At 48.2% G+C, this 27,528-nt stretch overlaps 1 protein-coding gene across 4 annotated transcripts in view; it reads left to right on the plus strand.

Annotated features, from left to right (window-relative positions):
- The window catches only part of ICE2 (interactor of little elongation complex ELL subunit 2), a 435,266-nt gene that overhangs the window by 52,804 nt on the left and 354,934 nt on the right, over positions 1 to 27,528 (plus strand). For all 4 annotated transcript variants that reach the window (XM_063926398.1, XM_063926397.1, XM_063926396.1 and 1 more), the window contains exon 2: positions 874 to 978. In XM_063926398.1, the coding sequence (XP_063782468.1) occupies positions 874 to 978 (105 nt within the window). The remainder of the gene's footprint in view (positions 1 to 873; positions 979 to 27,528) is intronic.

Genomic DNA, 27,528 nt, shown 5'->3' on the forward strand with positions numbered 1-27,528 from the left:
AATTCCAACGGAAGTTTAAACTTGCTGATCTTTACAACTTCCACAAAGTTACATAGTGGCTTACTGTGGTTACACATTAGGTGATATTGGCACAATTTGCATTATCGGAACGACAAATCATGCATATAATCTAATGTGTATGCACTATTGCACGCTCTCGTGGGTCGCATGCAACATCTTCCAGGCGGCTGTGCTGCATGGCCAAACGTAAGATATCGCATGTGACCCAGTACAGTGCAATGAAGGATGGAACGAAGTATCCTTCCATTGTTCATTACATTGAGCTAGTGTGTATGGGCAATCAGGGATGGTACAGGGCGAAGGGAAATCATCCAGACCATCGCCCCGTTTTCCCGTCAGCCTAATTTGTACCCACCCTTCCTTTTGAATAGTCTCCTTTTTAAAGCAGAATTTTAATTTGTAAAAACAGTAGATATAATTATAATTGACTGTCCCTTTAAAATGTAAGATCTGTTTGATCTGTGGTCTCTTGGACCGATGTGTGTTACAATGTTGCTGTCGCTGTGTACTATGCGGGTTATTCAGTACGGATTGCAGATAAAAAACAGAATCTGCAATCCGTTCTTTCATATGCTAGAGGCTGTCCATTGCATGGCAGGGCTTTCTAGCATGCAGAATGGCCTGCCCAGCGGCTGCAATCGCAACTTAATTGCAGTCGCAGCAACTGCGGACGACCCCCTGCAGCCGCAGCTAGGCTGCATATGCAGGAGTTCCGCCTGCATTTTTTTTTGATCAGAGTGGCTGCGTGTGACGTCATCATGTGATCATGAAGTTTTTTACTCAATTTAAATGTTACACAATTTACATTTACTGTTCATTTATGCCTCCAATTTTCTTTTTTCTTCTCCACAGGGATATTGAACCTTGCAATGGCAGGAATTTTTTCTTCACCCGAGAATCTTACGAGAAATATAGCATGGCTCCATCACTTGCTGAGCTTTTACTACTCTCCAACAAGTACAGTCATTTTTCTGTCTTATATTTCAGCCAAATCATAATTGTTTGATTTAATTTGCTGTGCTTCTTATTTAGATATGTAATACACTTGGCACGTCTTAGTGCACATTCAGCGGCTTGACTCACTTTAATCTAAATATACATATTATAATTATCTTGTGTATATGTGTTGAAATGTATTAATACATTATAAGGAATGTAAAGATAATGTGTGACAGACTAAACATACATGCAAGTAAAACCATTCTGTAAATGTTACAATGACCTATATAGGAGGTGCCCTGCTTTTTGCATGCCTTTACAGCCCATTGCGTGATAATTGGGTCATAGTAAATGTCCAGTATGGCAAGAGGAATGACTATGCTGATTCCAAACTCTGCATCCCATCTAATGGACCTACAAGTAACGCCACTGCATTCGACTTCCAAAATCGTCAAAACCTTGCTGCCTAATAGTAGTAGTATGGCGGTGGCCATTTTGGAGAAGAGATATCTTGCTTGATGTAGATATTATTTTTTCTGCTGCGGGGTACACTGGACTCCACAAGGATTGGACAATGGGGTGTAGAATAAGATCTTGATCCGAGGCACCAACAGGCTCAAAGCTTTGACTGTTCCCAGAATGCACAGCGCCGCCTCCTATATCACCCCGCCTCCCAGCACAGGAGCTCAGTTTTGTAAGTTGGTGCTGCAGTAAGCAGGCACTTAACAGAGGGGCTGCTCCAAGCAGCCCTAAGAAAAGCTTTTTATGAGGTAAAAGGGCAGCAGCGGTAGTAAATGTCTTGTGACATTCACTGCTGCAGCTCCAGCTCTCCCCAGCGGCGCTGTACACTCCCGAGCCCTGGTTGCCGGGTAACTACAGCAAGAGGCTCCGGTTTTCTTCTGGTCAGGCACACACGACGGGGGCTCTCCGTGATCGCGTGGCCGCGCTTCGGGAGGTGGTGAGTGGGTCCCGCTCGCGGGACCCGTACTTAATCGCAATCCAGCGCTGGCGGTGGGAGGCGGGCCGCGCGCGCTGGCGGTGGACACTGTGGCAGTACAGGCGATCCCACTAGATCACCAGGGCATGGGCGCAGGTCAGGTTTTCTCTCTAAACCAATTCTTATATCGCCCACAGTACCCGGTGGTTTTGCCAGCAGAGGGGATAAGGCTTAGACCTGAAGACCCTCCCCCAGCCCCAGGACGCCATTTCTAGCAAGTGTTCCCGCCCTGGAGCTGCATATCTGTCTTTTCCTCACTCCCTGTCAGTGTCTGCGACGCCATTATCCCTCAGCTCACTGTTCCTGGGACTGCTTGGGCAAATCCTCTTATGTAAAGCCGCCTGGTTGTCAGCGCTGTGCCTTTACATGACACTTAAGTATTCTACCTGCCTTTATAGACAGTGATAGTTAAGAAAGAGTGCATTTAGTCAGGGTTTTATAGTACAATTACCCTGTGATATATATCCAGTTCTTACTGTGTACTGTTATATCTATTGTTATATAGCTGTGTAAGCTAGTCCAGTGCAGTATTATTGTCAGTAATAACCTCTGCATTATACAAACTGTGACTTTCTGTGTGTGCATTAGATAGCTGAGTGGTGTCCATTTCGTGTCTTTCACTCATCTTGCTATCCCTATATTCCATAACCTGAGGAGGCTTGATGCGTCAGGTGTTATCTAATATAGGATTTTCACAAAGATATACTGTATTACGTATTTTTCTCTGTGATTTAGTCACCATATCTCTCCTTTCTCTCTGCTAGTGCTGACTACACTGCGCAGGGGTTTGGGTTTAGAGGTATAGTGCTGCTGATAATTGTACTGTGTTACCTCATACTGCAAGTTATATCATGTCTGCTTCTGAGGGTAACGGTTCTGGGGCGGAACACACTGCTGGTGTTGCTGAAGCCACAGACAAATATGAGGAGAATATAGCAGCTATGGGCTCTGGTTCTGGGGGCTCCTTGCCCCCCAGTGGGTCTGTGGCAGCGGAGGCACATACTGACCCACCGTGGTCCGCTTTTTCCACACTTCTGCATACGCTAGTTCATAAACTAACACCCCCTATGGGAACTCCAACGCCGGAACAACCGTATGTGGTCCCTGCAGCTAACCCGCCGTGGGCGGACGATTTATCTGCTCAATTAAAGAAGTTAAACCAGTCCTTGACTACTAAAAAGTCTGACCAACGCTCGCCTAAGTCCAAGAGGTCCTCTGAGCGAGCGCTTGTCTCCTCACAATCCACTGCTGTCACTGACACCTCGTCTGATGAAGACGGCACATATACTGATAGTGTTCACTCTAGGAATTTTTTAGGGCAGGGTGCTGATCACGGGTAGGGCACATTTTTCATTCGGGAGGGCACATTTTTCGTTCGGGAGGGCACATTTTTCAATTAGAAGGGCAAAATTAGGTACATACTATAATGCTTGGTCCTCCCATTCCCACATGATAAAGAATGGGCAGTGCGCGCCAAAGGCGAAAATTTAGGGGCGTTGTTTTTCGTGGGGTTAGGGGCATGGCCACATAATAGTGGCAATTCACATTACACCACACAATAGTGCAGCTAATACACACTGCACCAGGTAGAACCTCCTATACACACTGCGACAGGTAGAGCACGTTATACATATTGCGCCAGGCAGAGCACATTCTACACTTTGCGCCAGGCAGAGCACGTTATACACATTGCGCCAGGTAGAGAGCACTGAGACACACTGCACCAGGTAGAGAGCACTGAGACACACTGCACCAGGTAGAGAGCACTGAGACACACTGCACCAGGTAGAGAGCACTGAGACACACTGCACCAGGTAGAGAGCACCGAGAAACATTGCACCAGGTAGAGAGCACTGAGAAACATTGCACCAGGTAGAGAGCACCGAGAAACATTGCACCAGGTAGAGAGCACTGAGAAACATTGCACCAGGTAGAGAGCACAGAGAAACATTGCACCAGGTAGAGAGCACCGAGAAACATTGCACCAGGTAGAGAGCACTGAGAAACATTGCACCAGGTAGAGAGCACCGAGAAACATTGCACCAGGTAGAGAGCACCGAGAAACATTGCACCAGGTAGAGAGCACCGAGAAACATTGCACCAGGTAGAGAGCACCGAGAAACATTGCACCAGGTAGAGAGCACCGAGAAACATTGCACCAGGTAGAGAGCACCGAGAAACATTGCACCAGGTAGAGAGCACCGAGAAACATTGCACCAGGTAGAGAGCACCGAGAAACATTGCACCAGGTAGAAAGCACTGAGACACATTGGAGGAGGGGGGGGGGGGGGGGGTGGATGGTTCCGCACACACATAAGACAAGGGGTAGTGGGGCCACACACAGGGGGTTGGGGGGGGCAGGAGGGCACAAGGTGTCACACACACGGGGGGGGGGGGGGGCGCACAAACCAGGGTGAGGGGGGTAAAGTGTGCCACACACAAAGGCTGGGGGTAAATGGGGTCACATGCAGGGGGTGGGGGCAGGATATGGCAATGCATTAAAATACATGTTCATTACTTTGTGTGTATCTACTTACTCACACTCTGGCAGCTGAGGGTCACACTCCGGTAGATGGGTACGCTGGCCAGTGGCACTGGCTGGTGGGAGATGGGGGCTGCCCGCGGGTGTCTGGCCATGCACACAGAGAGGAGGGAGGGCTGGGTTTGCCTCGGCGGGAGAGGCAAACCCAGCCCTCCTGTCTCTCGCAGAGGAGGGGAGATGCGGCGGCTGACAACTAAGGACGGACGAGGTGGGCGGGCGGGACGGACGAGGTGGGCGGGACAGATGGGGCGGTACAGACGGGGCGGGCCGCGGAGGTCTCTGTCTCTCATGCAGGGAGACAGTGTGACTGTGATTAAGCACACTGGATTACTGCAGTAATGTGTCCGGTGGCTTGGCGGGGTCCGGCGGGCAGCAAAGTGCGGGGCGGGAGGGCGCACACAAATGGGCAGGGCGGCATTCAGGTGTCTAAAAAAGGGGCAGGGCGCAGCGCCCTGTGAAAGACACCTAGAGTGAACACTATACTGACCCCACAGGTTCTGACTCAGATACGGATGATGGGGACGGTAGTTCACATGTGGATGTTCCTGATCTTTTGGAGGCTATTAAGTTAATTCTGCAGATTACGGATGATCCCGAGCCATCCGTCCCTCCTAAGAAACCAGATAGGTTCAAGCGTTAGAAGGTGGTTAAACAAGTTTTACCTCACTCTGATCACCTAGTGGATATACGTCAGGAACCCTGGGAAAACTCGGGTACGAAGTTTGTGCCTCAAAAGAAGATGCTGGCTCGCTATTCCCTCGCGCCAGAGCTGTCTAAGAATTGGGAAACGCCTCCTCCAGTGGACTTACATGTGGCTAGGATGGTGGTTTCCTCAGCTCTACCTGTCACTACCGTCACGTCTCTAAAAGAGCCTACGGATAAACGTGTGGAGGGTTGTCTGAAAGCGATTTACACCCTCACTGGTGCTGCACAAAGGCCCACTATTGCAGCTACATGGGCTGCAGAGGCTATTGAAGCATGGGCCTTGGAGTTAGAAGCTGAAATCTCCTCTGTCCATGCTAGACAATGCTTGTCATATATTGTCACAGCTTCTCGATATATTAAAGAGGCGGCTTCTGATGCCGGTATCCTAGCAGCCAAGGCCTCTACTACGTCAGTCCTGGCTCGCCGGATATTGTGGCTGAGATCCTGGTCTGTGGATCTGGACTCTAGAAAAACCCTGGAGGTACTCCCTTTCAAGGGAGATATTCTGTTTGGGGAGGACTTAAATAAGATAGTGGCTGACTTGGCTACTGCCAAAACTGCCTGGCTGCCTAATACCGCTCTTTCTGTGTCGAAGGCTAAAGGTACATCCTTTCGCCCCTTTCGTCCTTCAGGTAAAGCAAAAGGTCAGGCGTGTACCATAAGCAGGCCCGTACTTCCAAACCTGGTAAGCCGAAGCCCAAAAGAGCCTGGGCTGCCCGTCAGCCAGCTGCCAAGACCGATAAGCCTGCCGCATGACGGGGCGGGCCTCCCACTGGTGGATCCCAGGGTGGGGGGCCGGCTTCTAGGGTATACCCGGGAATGGTTGAAGACCACTTCAGATGCCTGGGTACGGCAAGTCGTCACTCGAGGTTACGCCATAGCCTTCAAAAACCGACCCCCTCATCGATTTTGCCAGACAGACGTCCCGTCGGACCAGACAAAGGCAAACACTCTACACTCTGTGGTACAGACCCTCCTGGATACAGGAGTCGTAGTACAAGTGCCTCTTGCTCAGAGGGCCGGGGGTACTATTCTCCGCTGTTTCTAGTCCCGAAACCGAATGGGTCCTCCCGGCCTATTCTCAACCTCAAGGCATTGAACAGGTTTGTGAAGATTTCCAAGTTCCGTATGGAAACTCTTCGCTCTATAGTTCTGGCCTTGGAACCTGGGGACTACATGGTCTCCCTGGACATACAGGATGCTTACCTGCATATTCCTATAGTAGTGTCACATCAACAATACCTGAGGTTTGCTATTGGCAACATCCATTACCAGTTTCGGGCATTACCTTTTGGTTTAACAACGGCTCCACGAGTCTTCACCAAAGTTATGGCGGTGATGACGGTGGTACTCCGCCGTCAAGGGGTCAGGATACTGCCGTATCTGGACGACTTGTTAATCCTGGCAAATTCCCCAGATCTTCTCCTGCGTCATCTGGATATGACGGTCCGGTTTCTAGAAGCCCACGAGTGGCTCATCAACTGGAAGAAATCCTCCCTGGTCCCTGCTCAGAGCATTGTGCACCTGGGAGCGCTGTTGGACACTCACAACCAGAGGTTGTTCTTGTCTCAGGAGAAAGTCCTGAAGCTTCAGGACAGGATTCGTTGCTTCCTTTCTCGTCCTCAAGTGTCGATACATTCGGCAATGCAGGTGCTGGGCCTCATGGTATCAGCATTCGACATGGTGGAGTATGCTCAATTCCACTCTCGCCCCCTTCAGAGGCTGATTCTAGCCAAGTGGGACGGCCTGCCTCACCGGATCAGATCTCAAATGATCTTATTGACTCCGGAGGTCCGTCTGTGGCTGCTTTGGTGTCTCCGGGACCAACAATTGTGCAGGGGTCGTCCCTTCTGGATATCCAACTGGGTCCTGTTGACGACATATGCCAGTCTAAGAGGTTGGGGCGCGGTGCTGGAGCAGCACTCCCTTCAGGGTCGGTGGACCAAGGAGGAATCTCTCCTCTCGATCAACATTCTGGAATTGCGGGCGGTCTTCAATGCGTCGAACCTGGCCCAGCATTTAATTCAGAACTGTCCTGTTCAAGTACAGTCGGACAACGCCACCACAGTGGATTACATAAATCATCAAGGCGGCACTCAAAGCCGTTTGGCAATGAAGGAAGTCTCACGGATTCTACGTTGGGCGGAACGCCATCTACCGGCCATATCGGCTATATTCATTCCGGGAGTCCTGAATTGGGAAGCGGACTTTCTCAGTCGTCAGGACGTACATGCCGGCGAGTGGGGCCTCCATCCAGAAGTGTTTCAACTCCTAGTGGAAAAGTGGGGTCTTCCAGATGTAGATCTGATAGCGTCTCAACACAATCACAAGGTTCCGGTCTTTGGATCAAGGACAAGGGATCCTCAAGCAGCATTCGTGGATGGGCTGGCGGTGCCGTGGAGGTTTCGGCTGCAGTACGTGTTCCCTCCGGTGTCACTCATGCCCAGGGTAATTCGGAAGTTCAAGCAAGAAAGAGGAAATCTGCTTCTCATAGCTCCCGTGTGGCCCAGACGGCACTGGTTCTCAGACCTGCAAGGCCTATCGTCGGACCGTCCACTTCTACAACGCCCAGACCTCCTCGTTCAGGGCCCCTGTGTCTACCTGGACCTAGCCCGGCTGTCTTTGACGGCGTGGCTCTTGAAGCTTTCGTCTTGAGGGCTAAGGGTTTTTCTGAAGAGGTCATTAAAACTATGTTGCGGGCCCGGAAACCGGCTTCTGCTCTGATTTACCATAGAGTCTGGCATTCCTACTTTGTTTGGTGCGCATCTAACAATTATGACGCTTCCAAGTTTAGTACAGCCAAACTTTTGGCTTTTCTGCAGCAAGGCCTAGATTTAGGCCTGCGTCTGGCCACCCTCAAGGTTCATATTTCTGCCTTGTCGGTGTGGTTTCAGAGAAAAATTGCGACTTTACCTGATGTTCATACTTTTACTCAGGGTGTGTTGCGTATCCAACCTCCCTATGTCCCGCCTGTGGCTCCTTGGGACTTGTCGGTGGTTTTGGAGGCGTTGCAGTAGCCTCCATTTGAACCCCTTGGTTCAGCTGACCTTAAGTGGCTTTCCCTTAAGAAGGTGGTCTTGCTGGCTATTGCCTCTGCTAGAAGAGTGTCGGATCTGGGTGCCTTGTCTTGTAGTTCCCCATATCTGATTTTTCACCGTGACCGGGCGGTTCTTAGGACTCGTCCCGGATATTTACCTAAGGTGGTTTCTTCGTTCTACCTTAATCAGTAGATTGTGTTTCCGGCCTTTGTCTCTCCTGATTTGTCTCCCAAAGAGCGGTCTTTGGATGTGGAACGGGCTCTCCGTATCTATGTGAAGAGAACTGCTTCTATTCGAAAATCTGATTCTCTCTTTGTTTTGTTTGGATTTCACAAACGTGGCTGGCCTGCTCACAAGCGGACCCTGGCCGGATGGATTAGAATGTTGATTGCACATGCTTATGTGAGGGCTGGTCTGTCAGCTCCTGCTCACATTACGGCCCATTCTACTCGGTCTGTTGGACCTTCTTGGGTGGCCCAACGTGGTGCGACCCTTGATCAATTGTGCAAGGCGGCTATGGGGTCCTCAGGGAACACGTTCATAAGGTTCTATGGCTTCGATACTGCCGCTTCCCAGGATGCTTCCTTTGGACGCCGGGTTCTTGTGCCCGCTACAGTGCGTCCGCTCCCATAAGGAATTGCTTTAGGACATCCCCATTGTCCAATCCTTATGGAGCCCAGTGTACCCCGCAGCAGAAAACGAGTTTTATGGTAAGAACTTACCTTTGTTAAAACTCTTTCTGCAAAATACACTGGGCTCCACAAGGCGCCCACCCTGACGCACTTAGCTTCTTTGGGTTGGTATGGCATTAGCCGCTGACACTTCTCCTGTCGTGAGAGTGTGGTGTATGTGGCTACTAACCGTTGTCGTCTCTTTTCCTGCTACTGCATTGGGCTGGTTAACTAAAAACTGAGCTCCTGTGCTGGGAGGCGGGGTGATATAGGAGGCGGCGCTGTGCATTCTGGGAACAGTCAAAGCTTTGAGCCTGTTGGTGCCTCGGATCAAGAGCCTATTCTACACCCCATTGTCCAATCCTTGTGGAGCCCAGTGTACCTCGCAGAAAGCGTTTTAACAAAGGTAAGTTCTTACCATAAAACTCGTTTTTTATTTATTTTATTTATTTTTTGGCGTCTACTGTATTTATATACGTGGCTAGCCAACTTTGTCAGGACAGATTAAACAGATAAAACAATACATTGATACTATACAATACTATAACCGCAACTTAACATAGAAGGTGAGAGCAGGTTATGTTACATATGGATTATCTTAAACTGTATTAACCGCGGAAAAACAAAACATCCAATGCTTCATTGAATCTCCTTAGGGTTAAGGGGGGTACTGACGGGGGAGATGTGTGCTGAGGGATCTTAACACAGACCACTCAGCACACATCTCTCCCCCCGCTCATCACAGTGCGATGTGCTCAGCGAGGGGACGGACAGACGGGGGACCGCTCACTTCACACAGCGGTGAAGTGAGCGACCCAGTAGATTGAGCCTGCATGCAGGCTCAATCTAGCACCGGCGATAGCGAGCGCGGCTATCGCTGGGGGGCATACACATGGCAGATCCGTGCTTAAAATCTAAGCAGTCTAGTCAGATTGCTTAGATTTTAAACACTGATCTCTCCGTGTGTACCCCCCCTTAGATCTCTCTTTTAGTGATAAGATGGGATGTGTTTCAATTCCGTCAATTTTAATGTTTGAACATCCGAATTATGTAGTTGGGTAAATACCTGGTAAGGCTATGGTTGGAAATGTTGTTTCTAATAATCTTGTTTCTCTAACGTCCTAGTGGATGCTGGGGACTCCGTAAGGACCATGGGGATAGACGGGCTCTGCAGGAGACATGGGCACTTTAAGAAAGAATTTAGGTTCTGGTGTGCACTGGCTCCTCCCTCTATGCCCCTCCTCCAGACCTCAGTTTGATACTGTGCCCAGACGAGCTGGGTGCTTTTCAGTGAGCTCTCCTGAGTTCGCTGAGAGAAAGTATTTTGTTAGGTTTTTTATTTTCAGGGAGCTCTGCTGGCAACAGACTCCCTGCATCGTGGGACAGAGGGGAAAGAAGCAGCCCTACTCTCTGAAGCTAGGTCCTGCTTCTTAGGCTACTGGACACAATTAGCTGCAGAGGGATCGTACGCAGGATCTCACCCTCGCCGTCCGATCCCAGAGCCGCGCCACCGCCCCCCTCGCAGAGCCGGAAGACAGTAGCCGGGTGAGTATGAGAAGCAAGAAGACTTCAAATCGGCGGCAGAAGACTCCGTTCTTCACTGAGGTAACGCACAGCACTGCAGCTGTGCGCCATTGCTCCCACACACCTCACATACTCCGGTCACTGTAAGGGTGCAGGGCGCAGGGGGGGGCGCCCTGGGCAGCATTTGGAACCTCTTTTTGGCAAAAGTAAACATATATACAGTTGGGCACTGTATATATGTATGAGTCCCTGCCAAGAAAATGCATATTTAAGCGGAACAGAAGCCTGCCGTCTAGGGGGCGGGGCTTCTTCCTCAGCACTCACCAGCGCCATTTTTTCTCCACAGCTCCGCTGAGAGGAAGCTCCCCAGGCTCTCCCCTGCAGATTCACGGTAGAAGAGGGTAAAAAGAGAGGGGGGGGGGGGGGCACATAAATTAGGCGCAAAAACACAATTTAAACAGCAGCTACTGGGTTAACATTAAGTTACTGTGTTATTCCTGGGTTATAGCGCTTGGTTGTGTGCTGGCATACTCTCTCTCTGTCTCTCCAAAGGGCCTTGTGGGGGAACTGTCTTCAAAAGGGCATTCCCTGTGTGTGTGGTGTCGGTACGCTTGTGTCGACATGTCTGATGAGGAAGGCTATGTGGAAGCAGAGCGGGAGCAAATGAATGTGGTGTCTCCGCCGACGGCGCCGACACCTGATTGGATGGATATATGGAAGGTTTTAAATGATAATGTTAATTCCTTACATAAAAGGTTAGAAAAAGCTGAAGCCTCAGGACAGTCAGGGTCCCAACCCATGCCTGATCCTATGTCGCAGAGGCCGACAGGGTCTCAGAAGCGCCCACTATCCCAAATTGTTGACACGGATACCGACATGGATTCTGACTCCAGTGTCGATTACAATGATGCAAAATTACAGCCAAAATTGGCTAAATCCATCCGTTATATGATTATAGCAATTAAGGATGTGTTGCACATCACAGAGGAAACCCCAATCCCTGACAAGAGGGTACATATGTATGGGGAAAAGAAGCCACAGGTAACCTTTCCCCCCCTCACACGAGCTAAATGAGTTATGTGAAAAGGCTTGGGAATCTCCAGATAAAAAACTGCAGATTTCCAAAAGGATTCTTATGGCGTATCCTTTCCCGCCAACGGACAGGTTACGCTGGGAATCCTCCCCTAGGGTGGACAAAGCTTTAACACGCTTATCCAAGAAGGTAGCCCTGCCGTCACAGGATACGGCTACCCTCAAAGATGCTGCTGATAGAAAACAGAAGGGTACCCTGAAGTCCATTTATACACATTCAGGTACCTTACTGAGGCCGGCGATCGCGTCAGCCTGGGTGTGTAGTGCTGTAGCAGCGTGGACGGACTCCCTGTCTGAGGAACTTGATACCTTAGACAAGTACACTATATTATTGACCCTGGGGAATATTAAAGACGCTGTCCTATATATGAGAGATGCTCAAAGAGACATTAGTCTTCTGGGTTCTAGAATAAATGCTATGTCGATTTCTGCCAGAATGGTCCTGTGGACTCGGCAAGGGACAGGTGATGCCGACTCAAAAAGGCATATGGAGGTTTTACCTTACAAGGGTGAGGAATTGTTTGGGGAGGGTCTCTCGGACCTGGTCTCCACAGCTACTGCTGGAAAGTCACAGTTTTTGCCATATGTTTCCTCACAGCCTAAGAGAGCACCGTATTATCAAATGCAGTCCTTTCGATCACAGAAAAACAAGAAAGTCCGAGGTGCGTCCTTTCTTGCCAGAGGCAGGGGCAGAGGTAAGAAGCTGCACAACACAGCTAGTTCCCAGGAACAGAAGTCCTCCCCGGCCTCTACAAAATCCACCGCATGACGCTGGGGCTCCACAAGCGGGGCTAGTCCCGGTGGGGGCACGTCTTCGAAATTTCAGCCACAAGTGGGTTCACTCCCAGTTGGATCCCTGGGCGATAGATATTGTGTCTCAGGGATACAAGCTGGAATTCGAGGAGGTCCCCCCCGCACCGATACCTCAAATCGGCCCTGCCAGCTTCCCCCCACGAGAGGGAAATAGTGTTAACTGCAATTCACAAATTGTATCTTCAACAGGTGGTGGTCAAGGTTCCCCTCCTTCAACAAGAAAGGGGTTATTATTCGACCATGTTTGTAGTCCCGAAACCGGACGGTTCGGTCAGACCCATATTGAATTTAAAATCCCTGAACATATATCTGAAAAGGTTCAAGTTCAAGATGGAATCGCTGAGAGCGGTCATTGCAAGCCTGGAAGGGGGGGATTTTATGGTGTCTCTGGACATAAAGGATGCATGCCTTCATGTCCCCATTTATCCACCTCATCAGGCGTACCTCAGAATTGTGGTACAGGATTGTCATTACCAATTTCAGACGTTGCCGTTTGGTCTCTCCACGGCACCGAGAATATTTACCAAGGTAATGGCGGAAATGATGGTACTCCTGCGGAAGCAAGGAGTCACAATTATCCCATACTTGGACGATCTCCTCATAAAAGTGAGATCAAGAGAGCAGTTGCTGATCAGCGTAGCACTTTCTCTGGAAGTGTTACGGCTGGATTCTAAATATTCCAAAGTCGCAGTTGGTTCCTACGACTCGTCTGCCTTTCCTGGGCATGATTCTAGACACAGGCCAGAAAAGGGTTTATCTCCCGATGGAGAAAGCTCAGGAACTTATGACACTGGTCAGGAACCTATTAAAACCAAAACAGGTGTCAGTGCATCACTGCACGCGTGTCCTGGGAAAGATGGTGGCATCATACGAGGCCATTCCCTTCGGCAGGTTCCATGCGAGGACTTTTCAATGGGACTTACTGGACAAGTGGTCCGGATCACATCTTCAGATGCATCAGTTAATCACCCTATCCCCCAGGGCCAGGGTATCACTCCTGTGGTGGCTGCAGAGCGCTCACCTTCTCGAGGGCCGCAGATTCGGCATTCAGGACTGGGTCCTGGTGACCACGGACGCAAGCCTCCGAGGTTGGGGTGCAGTCACACAGGGAAGAAATTTCCAAGGTCTATGGTCAAGTCAAGAGACTTGCCTTCACATCAACATCCTGGAACTAAGGGCCATATACAACGCCCTATGTCAAGCGGAGACCATGCTTCGCGACCAACCGGTTCTGATTCAGTCAGACAACATCACCGCAGTGGCTCATGTAAACCGCCAAGGCGGCACAAGGAGCAGAGTGGCGATGGCGGAAGCCACCAGAATTCTTCGCTGGGCGGAGAATCACGTAAGCGCACTGTCAGCAGTGTTCATCCCGGGAGTGGACAACTGGTAAGCAGACTTCCTCAGCAGACACGACCTCCACCCGGGAGAGTGGGGACTTCATCAGGAAGTCTTCGCACAGATTACAAGTCGGTGGGAACTGCCACAGGTGGACATGATGGCATCCCGCCTCAACAAAAAGCTACAGAGGTATTGCGCCAGGTCAAGAGACCCTCAGGCGATAGCTGTAGACACCCTGGTGACACCGTGGGTGTTCTAGTCGGTCTATGTATTTCCTCCTCTTCCTCTCATACCCAATGTGCTGAGGATAATAAGAAAAAGAGGAGTGAGAACAATACTCATTGTTCCAGATTGGCCAAGAAGGACTTAGACGGGACCTGTTGCAACAGGGGCCCTGTCTGTTCCAAGACTTACCGCGGCTGCGTTTGATAGCATGGCGGTTGAACGCCGGATCCTAGCAGAGAGGCATTCCGGATGAGGTCATTCCTACGCTGATAAAGGCTAGGAAGGACGTGACAGCTCAACATTATCACCGTATATGGCGAAAATATGTTGTTTGGTGTGAGGCCAGGAATGCTCCTACGGAGGAATTCCAGCGGGGCCGTTTACTTCACTTCCTACAGTCCGGAGTGAATTTGGGCCTAAAATTGGGTTCCATTAAGGTCCAGATTTCGGCCCTATCCATTTTCTTTCAAAAAGAGTTGGCTACTCTACCTGAAGTTCAGACGTTTGTAAAGGGAGTGCTGCATATTCAGCCCCCTTTTGTGCCTCCAGTGGCACCTTGGGATCTTAACGTCGTGTTGAGTTTCCTGAAATCCCACTGGTTTGAACCACTCAAAACGGCGGAGTTGAAATATCTCACGTGGAAGGTGGTCATGCTATTAGCCTTGGCTTCGGCTAGGCGTGTGTCAGAGTTGGCGGCTTTGTCACATAAAAGCCCCTATCTGGTTTTCCATGCGGATAGAGCAGAATTGCGGACCCGTCCACAATTTCTGCCGAACGTGGTTTCATCCTTTCATATAAACCAACCTATTGTGGTGCCTGTGGCTACTACTGACTTGGAGGATTCCGAGTTACTTGATGTGGTCATTGCTTTGAAGGTTTATGTAGCCAGAACGGCTAGGGTCAGGAAAACAGAGTCTTTGTTTATCCTGTATGCTTCCAACAAGCTTGGTGCTCCTGCTTCAAAGCAAACTATTGCTCGCTGGTTCTGTAACACGATTCAGCAGGCTCATTCTGCAGCTGGATTGCCGCTGCCAAAATCAGTTAAGGCCCATTCCACTAGGAAGGTGGGCTCTTCTTGGGCGGCTGCCCGAGGGGTCTCGGCTTTACAGCTTTGCCGAGCGGCTACTTGGTCAGGTTCAAACACTTTTGCAAAGTTCTACAAGTTTGATACCCTGGCTGAGGAGGACCTTGTGTTTGCTCAATCGGTGCTGCAGAGTCATCCGCACTCTCCCGCCCGTTTGGAAGCTTTGGTATAATACCCATGGTCCTTCCGGAGTCCCCAGCATCCACTAGGACGTTAGAGAAAATAAGATTTTACTTACCGGTAAATCTATTTCTCGTAGTCCGTAGTGGATGCTGGGCGCCCGTCCCAAGTGCGGAATTCTTCTGCAATACTTGTATATAGTTATTGCTTCAATAAGAGTTAAGTTATGGTTGCATCAGGGTTGACCTGATGCTCTGTTGTTTATCATACTGTTAACTGGTCGTTTTCACTTGTTATACGGTGTGATTGGTGTGGCTGGTATGAATCTTGCCCTGGATTACCAAAATCCTTTCCTTTCCAGCTCTTCTGGGCACAGTTTCTCTAACTGAGGTCTGGAGGAGGGGCATAGAGGGAGGAGCCAGTGCACACCAGAACCTAAATTCTTTCTTAAAGTGCCCATGTCTCCTGCGGAGCCCGTCTATCCCCATGGTCCTTACAGAGTCCCCAGCATCCAATACGGACTACGAGAAATAGATTTACCGGTAAGTAAAATCTTATTTTTTCCAATATAAGAAAAATTCTGCATATACAGATGTGTCCTTTTATATCCTTGCTGCAGTCAAGCTAAACAGCCCTGCAAGTCGCGCCATGCTGTGTGCAGGACTCCTTAGCGCTGAGCGTCTATTGCCGCTAAAAATGCTTCTTAGTCGTAAAGTAATAGGACACGTGAGCAGATCTGCTGATTGAAATGATATGCAGCATGCCTATATTCTGTGGGTAATTGCGGCTGTATCTGCATCCAAAATGTCACGTTAGTGTTTTCCAGGAAAACACTGTAGCATAACATTTTGTATGCAAATACAGTCGCCGTCACACACACAATATAGGCATGCTGCATATCATTTTAATGATCAGACGCTGTTCGTGCATCCTATTGCATTAGTTTGCGACTAAGACGCATTTTTGCGTCAAAAATTACGCTTGGCACTACTCAATGACGCGGCACTCACATGTTATGTGTAACTTGACTTGTAGCGCATGGAGCAAAGATGTAAGAGGATACATCCATACAGCATGTAGTCACTAAAATGGAGAATATAACCTTCACCGCAATCAATTCGGTTATGGATCAATGAGTTGACAGTAAAAAAAAAAAGTCGACCTAGACATGTCTAGAGCGACACCGATTGGTCGACATGCACAAGGTCAACATTGTGAACAGGTTGACAGGGTCAAAAGATTGACACATGCAAAGGTCAACATGAGTTTTTAAAAATTTTAGGGTGTCAAATTTTACATTTCAGCAGATGAAATCCCAGTTAATGTACAGCGTCCCCTTGCATAGCTCACTTTGCTCGCCATGCTTTGGTCAAGGTGCCTCGATCTGCTACTGCTGCGCTCAGCACAGGTTACTATTCCCAATAGTAGTCCATGTGGATGGTAAAGAATGAAGAAGTTGGAAAAAAACAACAACTTCTCTGGCTGGGTCCACAGGATTATCCACAGGATAACATTGGGATATGGTTGAGCAACAGCAGAAATGGCACCAACACGGTCACAAGCTTTCTGGCCTCCCAGGATGCATCGGGGCCTTCACCATATAGTCCCGCCCACTGACTCAGTCAAATCAGTTTTTTGCTTGGTGCGGCAGGAAGCCGCATGGTCAAGATTTTTATAATTTTATTTTTATAGACTTACTATATTTATTTGAGCAACTTTTCTTAAACAGCGTATTAAACGCATACTAGAAAGAGTCGCTTCAACAACCCCCCACCGGGTCGCAACAACGCTTACCTCCGCGGTATTAGTGCTGTCCCGACGGGCGTCTGTGTCGGATGTGCTAGCAGGTACAGCAGACGTAACCAGGCTGTGGCCGGAGCATGGGGGACGGTAAGTCTATGGATTTCCTCTTACTAGAGTGGTCAGGACACAGCTACACTGATTTTGGTGGAGACTACAAACAGTGTGTTGATGCGCCGAACATCTCGAGTGCGACAGCGTTACGCTCCAGGGATCATAGGTGCCAGGACTAGGTGAGGCCGCGATCCTTAGGGTTTATGTCAACAGGGGGATTCAGACGCTCTCTGGCCGCCCCTCCTCCGAGTTCATGACCAGTTTCCGTGTGTCTCCCGTCCATCAACTGAATGACCTCACTTCCGGCTCAGACGCTACCAAGAGGGTACTCGGTCGCAGCTTAGACGCTGCGGTTGTGTACACTAGAGATCCAGCCTAGACCGCGTCGCAGGCCTTAGCGTCTGCATACACGTGGAAGTCGCTGAGCGTCCATGTCCGTCAGTGAGCGACCGTGTCCGTTATCCGTTATCTAAAGGAGCGGTAGTGAGCATCAGTAGCGTCTGAATCCACTCAGCGTCTTTCGAGCGTATTTGCTTGGATTTGGAAGTGTGGTGAGTCTCCCTGTATCCCGCTCTCCGGAGGCAGGGTATACAGTACTAAAAATTCTCTCTACTTGTTAGTATGAATTGTTAATTTTTAGTACCTATTGCATATGAGATCTGTATATTACTGTGTTTTCTGCATGTTATGTTGAAAAAGAACCAGTTAAAAACAGAAGTACAATTTTCCTACTTATGTATAAGTTGTTATGGGGGTTGTATTCTCATATGACAATGTCTAATGTGACTGACTGCTAGTATGTGTGCTGACTTTTCTGTGTAATGTCAGTCCTGTTCTGACCCTCAATTCAGGTGCACTGTGGTCAGATTGATCTCACTTCTATATACTCATATATAGGTGATTTTCAGTTACAAAGTGTGTAGTCATTAACTATTACCATGTCTGTGAACGGCAAAAGTGACGAGGAGAATTTATCAAGCACTCCTACATCCCTAACATGGTTATCTTGTAAGACTGGGTTAATTGGTATGGACCAATTGGTCACTTATGAGGGCGTGTGTGTGAACTGTTTTGCCTTTCAGCAAAGTAAATAACAGGAGTTGGTTCAACCACCAATAGAGCCACCATGGAATATGTTCGGAAAGACTTTATCTTCAATAGCGGACAGGTTAACTCCGGTAGCACCACCTCAAGGGTTAGGTTACACTATTAACCCATACATGCAGCTCCCTTCCTATGGCTTGGTTCCAGAAGGGACAGGTAAGACTAAGACAGATACATCTATGTTGCAGACTACACAAGATGATACAACAGATGATGATACAGTAGATTCGAATACTCCGTATGATGATCAGTCGCAGAGTTTTAGTTCAGAAGATGTAGTTGAACTTATTAATGCTGTGAAGGCTATTCTCTCGTTGGAAGAGCCAGCCAAGACAGTGTTAAAGTCTAAAGCACCTGTGTTTAAACTAACAAAATCAGTGAAAGCTGAATTCCCAGCGTCAGATGAGCTGACGGAAATGATGGATGAGTCTTGGGCGATGCCCAATAAGAAATATAAGATTCCTAAAAGATGGGATTCTTATTATCCATTTCCAGCTCTGGAGTGTTCAAAAAGAGAAGTTCCTCCAAAAGTAGATGCACATGTTCTGCGACTTGTGCTTAAATCTGCTTTACCACTGTCATCTACCTCACTTAATGTCACAGACAGAAGGGTAGATAGCCTTTTGAAAAATATATTTTCTCTAGTAGGAGCAGTGGTAAGACCTGCTATGGCTTCGGCCTGGGTAGCAAAGGCAATGGGCGAATGGATAGAGGAAACAGAGAATGACATCTCTTCTCCTACTAGGGAGCAAGAGGATCGTTTTAGCTGTTTAAGACAATCTGCCCAGTACTTGGAAGAAGCAGCAAGTGATGTAGGTACAGTTGCTTCTAAAGCTTCAACCTTGACAGTAGTCGCTCGCAGAGCAGTTTGGCTACGTACCTGGAAGGCAGATACGGAATCCAAGAAGGAATTGGAAGCATTGCCTTTCGTTGGTAATATATTATTTGGAAAAACTTTATCGGATATCCTAGAATCAGAGGCTGAATCAAAGAAGGTTAGATTTCCGGCTACCTATAACCCTAAGTCCAAGGGTCTAAAATTTTACTCTTTTCGTTGGCAAAGTAAAGCAAAAGCTAAAGAGGAGCCTAAGCAACCCCAGTTTAAAACCAGGGGTAGGAAGCAGTGGGCTAGCAAAAAGCCAGCTTCCAAGCCTGAACAGAAACCGTCAGCCTGAAGAGACGGGCCTCCGCCTGGAGGATTCCAGGGTTGGGGGCCGACTCCTTCATTTTGCACACATATGGCAACAGTCGACGACAGATGCTTGGGTGCAGATGGTGGTATCTCAGGGGTATGGGTTCCCATTCAGGAGGCAGTCTCTTCAAAGATTTTTTTGCACCAGCGTCGAAGGCCAATGCCCTGCAAGAAGCAGTCCAAAAATTACTGCAGTCAGGTGTGATTGTCCCAGTACCTCCATCACAAAGGGGACAGGGGTTTTACTCCAATCTGTTTCTAATCCAGAAGCCAAATGGGTCATATCGACCAATTATCAATCTGAAAATGTTGAACAAATACATTTGGATCCCGAAGTTCCACATGGGGACGTTACGCTCTATAATGTTAGCTATGGAACTGGGAGATTACATGGTATCTCTGGATGTACGGGATGCTTACCTACATGTGCCTATAGCACTGTCGCATCAGTGTTACCTCAGGTTTGCCATCCTCCAGGAACATTTTCAGTTCCAAGCTTTGCCCTTCGGGCTAGCTACAGCACCCAGGGTGTTTACCGAGATCATGGTGGTTATGGCAGCTTGTCTGCGCAAACAGGGGATAAGAATATTCCCATACCTCGACGACCTATTAATCCTAGCACATTCGCAGGATTTACTTTTGAGCCATCTTCAACAGACAATAGTTTGTTTACAGAGACACGGGTGGCTCATAAATTGGGAAAAGTCGTCTTTGGATCCGTCACAGCGGATGGTTCATTTGGGGGCCGTATTGGATTCAGACCTACAGAAAGTTCTCTTACCAGAGAAAAAGATAATCAAGGTGCCAGGCCATGGCTCAGGAAGCGTTGCACGCCCAGACAATGTCAGTCCATGCAGCAATGCGACTGTTGGGTCTGATGGTATCAACCTTCGACATGGTGGAATATGCGCATTTCCACTCCAGACCATTGCAGGACCTTATTCTGACCAAATGGAACGGAAATCATCAGACGATAAAAAAGCAGATGATAAAGTTTCCAGTAAACGTAAAAAGGTCTCTAGCGTGGTGGCTACAGACACCATTTAAACAAGGGGAGACCCTTTTGGATAAAAGAGTGGCAAGTCCTGACAACAGATGCCAGCCTGCAAGGCTGGGGTGCGGTACTCGGAAGCCTGTGGTTCCAGGGAAAATGGACCGCAAGGGAAAGTCGCCTGCCAATAAATCTGTTGGAAATAAGGGCCATTTACTTGGCTCTAGTTCAGGCAAAGGACAGTCTGCAAGGAAGACCAGTCCAGATTCGCTCAGACAATGCGACAGCAGAAGCGTACCTCAATCATCAAGGAGGAACTCACAGCAAAAGATTGATGGAGGAAGTAACTCCCATTCTAAGATGGGCAGAACTCCATCTCCCAGCATTGTCAGCAGTATTTGTCCCAGGTGTACTGAACTGGGAAGCGGATTTTCTCAGTCGACACACCATTCAGGAAACCGAATGGGCATTACACCCAGAAGTGTTTCAGACACTAGTGAACAGATGGGGTCTACCAGAGATAGACCTCATGGCGTCTCGTCTAAACAACAAAGTTCCAAGGTACGGATCGAGAACAAGGGACCCAGGAGCGGTCCTGACAGACGCACTGTCAGTAGAATGGAAATTTAATCTGGCATATCTGTTCCCTCCAATATCTCTGTTACCCAGAGTAGTGAGAAAAATGAAGCAAGCAAAGGGAGCTATAATTCTTATAGCTCCAGCTTGGCCAAGAAGGCATTGGTACACAGATCTGCTAAGAATGTCAGTGGAAGCACCAATATTGCTCCCTCAACGTCCAGATCTGCTAATGCAGGGTCCTTGTTGTCACAGCCATCTGGATCGCCTGTCTTTGACGGCGTGGCTGTTGAAACCTCTATCTTAGAGGCTAGAGGATTTTCGAAACAAGTAATACAAACTATGCTTAGAGCAAGAAAACCTTCTTCAGTGCATGTGTATCATAGAATATGGCAAGCCTATATTCATTGGTGTACTGGAAAAAATTTGAATCCAAGATCTTTAAAGTATCCAGGATTTTGGATTTCCTTCAAGCAGGATTGGATAAAGGTTTGAGAGTTCAAGTATCAGCGTTAACTGTATGGTTTCAGTGAAAGATTGCTGATTTACAGGATGTACGTACTTTCTTTCAGGGATTTGTACATATTCAACCTCCATTTGTTCCTCCTGCAGCTCCCTGGGATTTGAATTTAGTTCTTACATTTCTCCAGGGTCCTCTGTTTGAACCACTTAAGAGAGCAGATCTTAAGTGGTTAACGGCTAAAGTGCTTTTTCTAATGGCAGTGGCGTCAGCCGGAAGAGTGTCAGATTTAGGAGCAATATCGTGTAAGTCTCCTTTCCTAACTTTTTTTTCCAGACAAAGCAGTTCTCAGAACGAGATCTGGGTATCTTCCAAACGTGGTTTCAAAGTTTCACCTCAATGAAGAGATTGTAGTCCCAGCTTTTCAGGTATCAGGACTATCTGCGGGAGAAGCGTCGCTGGACGTGGTCCGAGCTTTAAGAATCTACATAGATCGTAGTAGTGCCATCAGGAAAACAGATTCTCTCTTCATCCTCTACGGATTTCATAGAAGAGAATGGCCTGCTAGTAAACAGACGCTGGCGAGATGGCTCCGAATGGTAGTATCAGAAGCTTATTCTCATGCAGATCTCCCTACTCCGGCTAATGTCTCTGCACACTCTACACGTAAGGTAGGTCCTACATGGGCAGCACAACAAGGTGTTTCAGCAGAACAGATATGTAAGGCAGCCACATGGTCTTCCATAAACACATTCATCAGACATTATGCCTTGGATACTTTTGCCTCTCCCAATGTTATCCTGTGGATAATCCTGTGGACCCAGCCAGAGAAATATACGTTATGGTAAGAACTTACCGTTGATAACGTGATTTCTCTTATGTCCACAGGTATCCACAGGGATCCCACCCTGACGCACCTGATTTGAGGATCTTGACAATCACTAAACCTCTTCCTTCTTGTATGGAAGGGTGTGCATGTGTGGTGTTATCGCCTAAATAGGTCTCTACCTGATGCTCCGGCCTAAAACGCTGTGGAAAGAACTGATTTGACTGAGTTAGTGGGCGGGACTATATGGTGAAGGCCCCGATGCATCCTGGGAGGCCAGAAAGCTTGTGACCGTGTTGGTGCCATTTCCACTGTCGCTCAACCATATCCCAATGTTATCCTGTGGATACCTGTGGACATAAGAGAAATCACGTTATCAACGGTAATTTCTTACCATAACGTATATTTATATCGACCATTTGAACCTGTTGTCCAAATGCATGTCAACCTATTGACTGTCGACCTATCAACCAGATACTGTTCTCTCCCATATAGTATTACACTAATGGGCCCTACAGATATGCCAATCCGCCACCGAGCTGCCCGACGGCGGATACGGCCGACGAGCGACCCGGCGGCGGGGGGGCAGTGACGGGGGGAGTGAAGTTTCTTCACTCCCCCCGTCACGCGGCTCCATTGAAGTGCAGGCAAATATGGACGAGATCGTCCATATTGGCCTGCATGCACAGCCGACGGGGGACCAGCGATGAACGAGTGCGGGGCCGCGCATCGTTCATCGCTGGAGCCTCCACACTGAAAGATATGAATGAGTTCTCGTTCATTTATGAACGAGATCGTTCATATCTTTCAAACAAATCGGCCAGTGTGTAGGGCCTATTACAGGAAGTGTACTCAAATGAGCACATATAGATGATCTCAGATGCAGATGTTCTGTATTTTGGTCTTCCGAAAAAGATGTACTCGCAAATTCCTATGGATGTTGTATTTATCCAGAGAAAAAATAAAAAAGTGTAAAACCTGCCACATTTTATTTGCAGATCTAAGTACAACCTACAAATAATATATGAAATGTCCCTTTACCGATTTTAGTGTGATTGAAACCGTCCAAAACAATCCGTAACTCGAATACAATAAAAGTCAGAAACGGAAGAACTGCACCACTGAGTCAAATGTAGAGGATTTAATAATCCCAAATCCTGTAGGTACACTTCTTAGTTCAGTATATGTTTTTATTTCTTTTTGGCTGGTTTTTCCTACTGGGCTAGATTACCAAACATATCATCACTTTCTATATTGCTTAATCCGGCATCTAATTCCGAGACTATGGATAAACATTTGTGTGATATTTTGGTATGGTCACCAAACATTGGCATAATTAAACAAGCATCAAAGTGGGAAGTAGCAATTTATTATTATTATTATTATTATTATCCTTTATTTATATGGCGCCACAAGGGTTCCGCAGCGCCCAATTACAGAGTACATAAATAATCAAACAGGAAAACAACAATTTACAGTTGTTGACAGTATAGGACAAGTACAGGGTAAATACACATAGTTACATCAGCAGATGACACTGGAATAAGTATCAGGTGGCAGAAGACTGCTGGATGTGGTACAGTTGAAGATTATTAAAGTAAGACCAAGGATAAGCACATGAGGGAAGAGGACCCTGCTCGTGAGAGCCTACAATCTAAAGGCAATAAACCAAACTATACAAAACAAATCCTCAATGCGCTTAAATGGACAATCTATGAAATACAATATAATTATATAATGATAAGAACTATATTTATATAGCACTTTTTCTCCATTTGGACTCAAGGTGCTTAAACCACCAAAGGCACATAATACAGTAGAGACAATAAAAATATTTTACATTGCACGAAATACTGAGCGCACTGGGATACTACAAAGTATATTGTAGCCATTTTCCTGCTGCGGGGTACACGGGTTCCACAGGGAATAACATCGGGTTGTAGAGTAGGGTCTTGATCCGAGGCACCAACAGGCTAAAAGCTTTGACTGTTCCCAGAATGCATAGCGCCGCCTCCTCTATAACCCCGCCTCCGTGCACAGTAGCTCAGTTTTGTACTTGGTGCCTGCAGTGCAGGCAGACAACGGGCAGAGCTGCTCCAGCAGCCCTCAGAAGAGCTTTTTTAAGTGAATTTTGAAGACTTCAAGGGCTGCAGCAGAGACACTGTTAGTGTTAGATGTCAGTTGGACATCTCCTGCTGCAGCACCATCATCTCCCCCAGCGGCGCTGTATACTCCCGTGCCCTGGTTGCCGGGTACTTACAGCGGAGGCTCCGGTTTTCTTCAGTCAGGTACGCACACACCACTGCAGCTCTCCAGGATCGCGTGGCCGCAATTTGGGACGAGGTAAGTGGGTCCCCCAGGTGGGACACGCTAGAAATCGCGATCTGGCGCGGCAGGTGGGAGGCGGTCCATGCGCGCTGGCATGGACACTGTGGCGGTACAGGGACCCCACTAAACCACCAGGGCAAGGGCACAGGTCGGTTTTACTACAAAACGTTTGTCTATGGCCCATAGGACCCGGTGGTGAAGTCCAGCAAGGGGATAAGGCTCTGACCTGTAGCCCCTCCCCCAGCCCCAGGGCACCATTTAGAGTTAATGTTCCCGCCCTGGAGCTGCATCTCTCTCTCCCTCACTCCCTGTCAGCGTTTGGGCGCCATCATCACATGCTAAGCGGATCCTGGTACTGTTTGGGCAAATCCTCCTCTGTAAAGACGCCTGCATGTCAGCGCTGTGCATTTTACAGGACACTTAAGTATTCTACATGTCTGTTGACAGTGTTGGTTAAGAAACAGTGTATTTATTCAGGGTAATGTAGTACAAGTTCCCTGTGATATACATCCAGTATTTTACTGTGCATTGATATATCTATTAATCTGTATAGCTTTACTCAGTATTACTTAGAATTGCTAGTCCAGTGCAGTTTTATTGAATGTCATAATTTCTGCATTGTACATGTGACTGTGTGTGTGTGCATATACAGCTGCTGCGTGACTTCCATTCCGTGTATCTCACTCAGATTGCTATCCCTATATTCTGTACCCTGCAGGGATTTTCAGTCACCATATACCTCTTGAATTCTCTGTTTGTGCTAATACACTGCACAGGGGGTTCTTGCTAAGGTATTAAGCTGCTGATATTGTACTGAGTTGCCCGTGAATTGAGCTTTCAGGTATGTCAGCTACAAGGGGCGACTGAGCTGGGGCTGATCCCACAATTCGTGGTGGTGACGCTGCAGACACATTAGAGGAAAACATAGCAGCAGAGGGTTCAGGTTCTGGGGGTTCTATACCCCCAAGTGGGTCTGTAGCAACGTGGGTTCATAATGACCCGCCTTGGGCCACTTTCTCCACGTTATTAAGTACGCTGGTAACTGGACTTACTCCCCCTATGGGATCTCATGTGCCGGCACAACCACATATTGTCCCTTTGGTTAATCCGCCATGGGCAGATCAACTGTCCACTCAGTTACAGCAATTGAACCACTCATTGACTATACAGAAATCTAACCCTCGCCCGCCTAAGACCAAGTGGTCCTCTAAGCGGGCCATTACTTCCTCACAATCCATCCACGTCCCAGACACCTCATCTGATGAGGATGGCGTGTAAACTGACCCCACAGACTCTGATCCAGATACTTCTGATGGGGAATTTGTTTCACAGGTGGACGTTCCTGACTTACTGGAGGCTATCAGACTGATTCTTCAAATTACTGATGACCCAGAGCCTGATGCTAACTCTAAGAAACCGGACAGGTTTAAACGTCAGATGGTCGTTAAACAAGTTTTACCTCACTCTGATCATTTAGTTGACGTACGTCAGGAATCCTGGGAAAATCCGAGAAAGAAATTCACACCTCACAAGAAGATGCTATCTTGCTATCCCCTCGCTGCGGAGCTAAGTAAAAATTGGTAAACCCCCCCCCGCCAGCGCAAGTGGCGTTGCTGGTGGTATCCTCAGCTCTGCCTGTTACTACCGTCACTTCTCTGAAAGAACCAATGGATAAACGTGTGGAGGGTTGCTTAAAGGCTATTTTACACCCTCGCAGGAGCTGTGCATCGACATGGGCTGCAGAGGCTATTGAAGCATGGGCTCAGGAGGTGGAAGCGGAGCTGCCTTCCAACTTTTCTGATAATGCTAGACAGTGTCTTTCGTATATTGTCACAGCATCTCATTACATTAAGGAGGCGGCTTCTGATGCTGGTGTTCTGGCGGCCATTTTGGCTCGCCGGATCCTATGGCTACGGTCCTGGTCTGTGGATCTGGACTCTTAAGAAAACCCTGGAGGTGCTCCCTTTTAAGGGAGACATTCTTTTTGGAGAGGACCTCAACAAGATAGTGGTTGACTTAGCTTCTGCTAAAACAGCGTATCTACCTAGTACTGCTCCTACGGTGCCGAAGGTTAAGAGTACTGCCTTTCATCCTTCAGGTAAGCCAAAGATCAGGCGTACCTGAAACAGGCTCGCACTTCCAAAACCGCTAAGCCCAAGCCTAAACGTGCCTGCGCTGCCCGTCGGCCTGCTTCCAAAACTGACAAGCCTGCTGCATGACGGGCGGGCCTCCCTCTGGTGGGTCCCAGAGTGGGAGGCCGACTTCTAGGGTTTACCCAGGAATGGTTGAAAACCACTTCTGATGCCTGGGTACGGGAAGTCATCACTCAAGGTTACGCCGTACCCTTCAAGAAACATCCCCCTCATCGATTTTGCCTGACAGACGTCCCTTTGGATCAGCTGAGGGCAAAAACTCTTCATTCGGTGGTACAGTCCCTCCTGGACACAGGAGTGGTAGTACAGGTGCCATTGGCTCAGAGAGGCAAGGGGTACTATTCACCGCTGTTCCTAGTCCCGAAACCGAATGGGTCTTCTCGGCCCATTCTCAACCTCAAGTCCTTGAATAGATTTGTGAGAGTCTCCAAGTTTCGTATGGAAACTCTTCACTCTATTGTTCTTGCCTTGGAGCCTGGGGATTATATGTTCTCCCTGGACATACAGGATGTTTACCTACATATTCCTGTTGCAATGTCGCATCAGCAGTACCTGAGGTTTGCTGTGGGCAACTTCCATTATCAATTTCAGGCTTTACCTTTTGGTTTGACCACGGCCCCGCGTGTCTTCACAAAGGTCATGGCGGTAATGACGGCTGTACTTCGCAGTCAAGGGGTCAGGATCATCCCATATCTGGACGACTTGTTGATCCTGGCAAATTCCCCAGAAATTCTCGTACATCGTCTGGATCTGACGCTTCAGTTTCTGAAAGCCCACGGGTGGCTCATCAACTGGAAGAAGTCTTCTCTGGTCCCTGCTCAGAGTATGGTGCACCTAGGGGCATTATTGGACACTCACAACCAGAAGTGGTTCTTGTCTCAGGAGAAGGTCCTGAAACTTCAGGACAGGATTCGATGCTTCCTATCTCGTTC

Source organism: Pseudophryne corroboree, chromosome 6, assembly GCF_028390025.1.
Source record: "Pseudophryne corroboree isolate aPseCor3 chromosome 6, aPseCor3.hap2, whole genome shotgun sequence".
NCBI lineage: Eukaryota > Metazoa > Chordata > Amphibia > Anura > Myobatrachidae > Pseudophryne > Pseudophryne corroboree.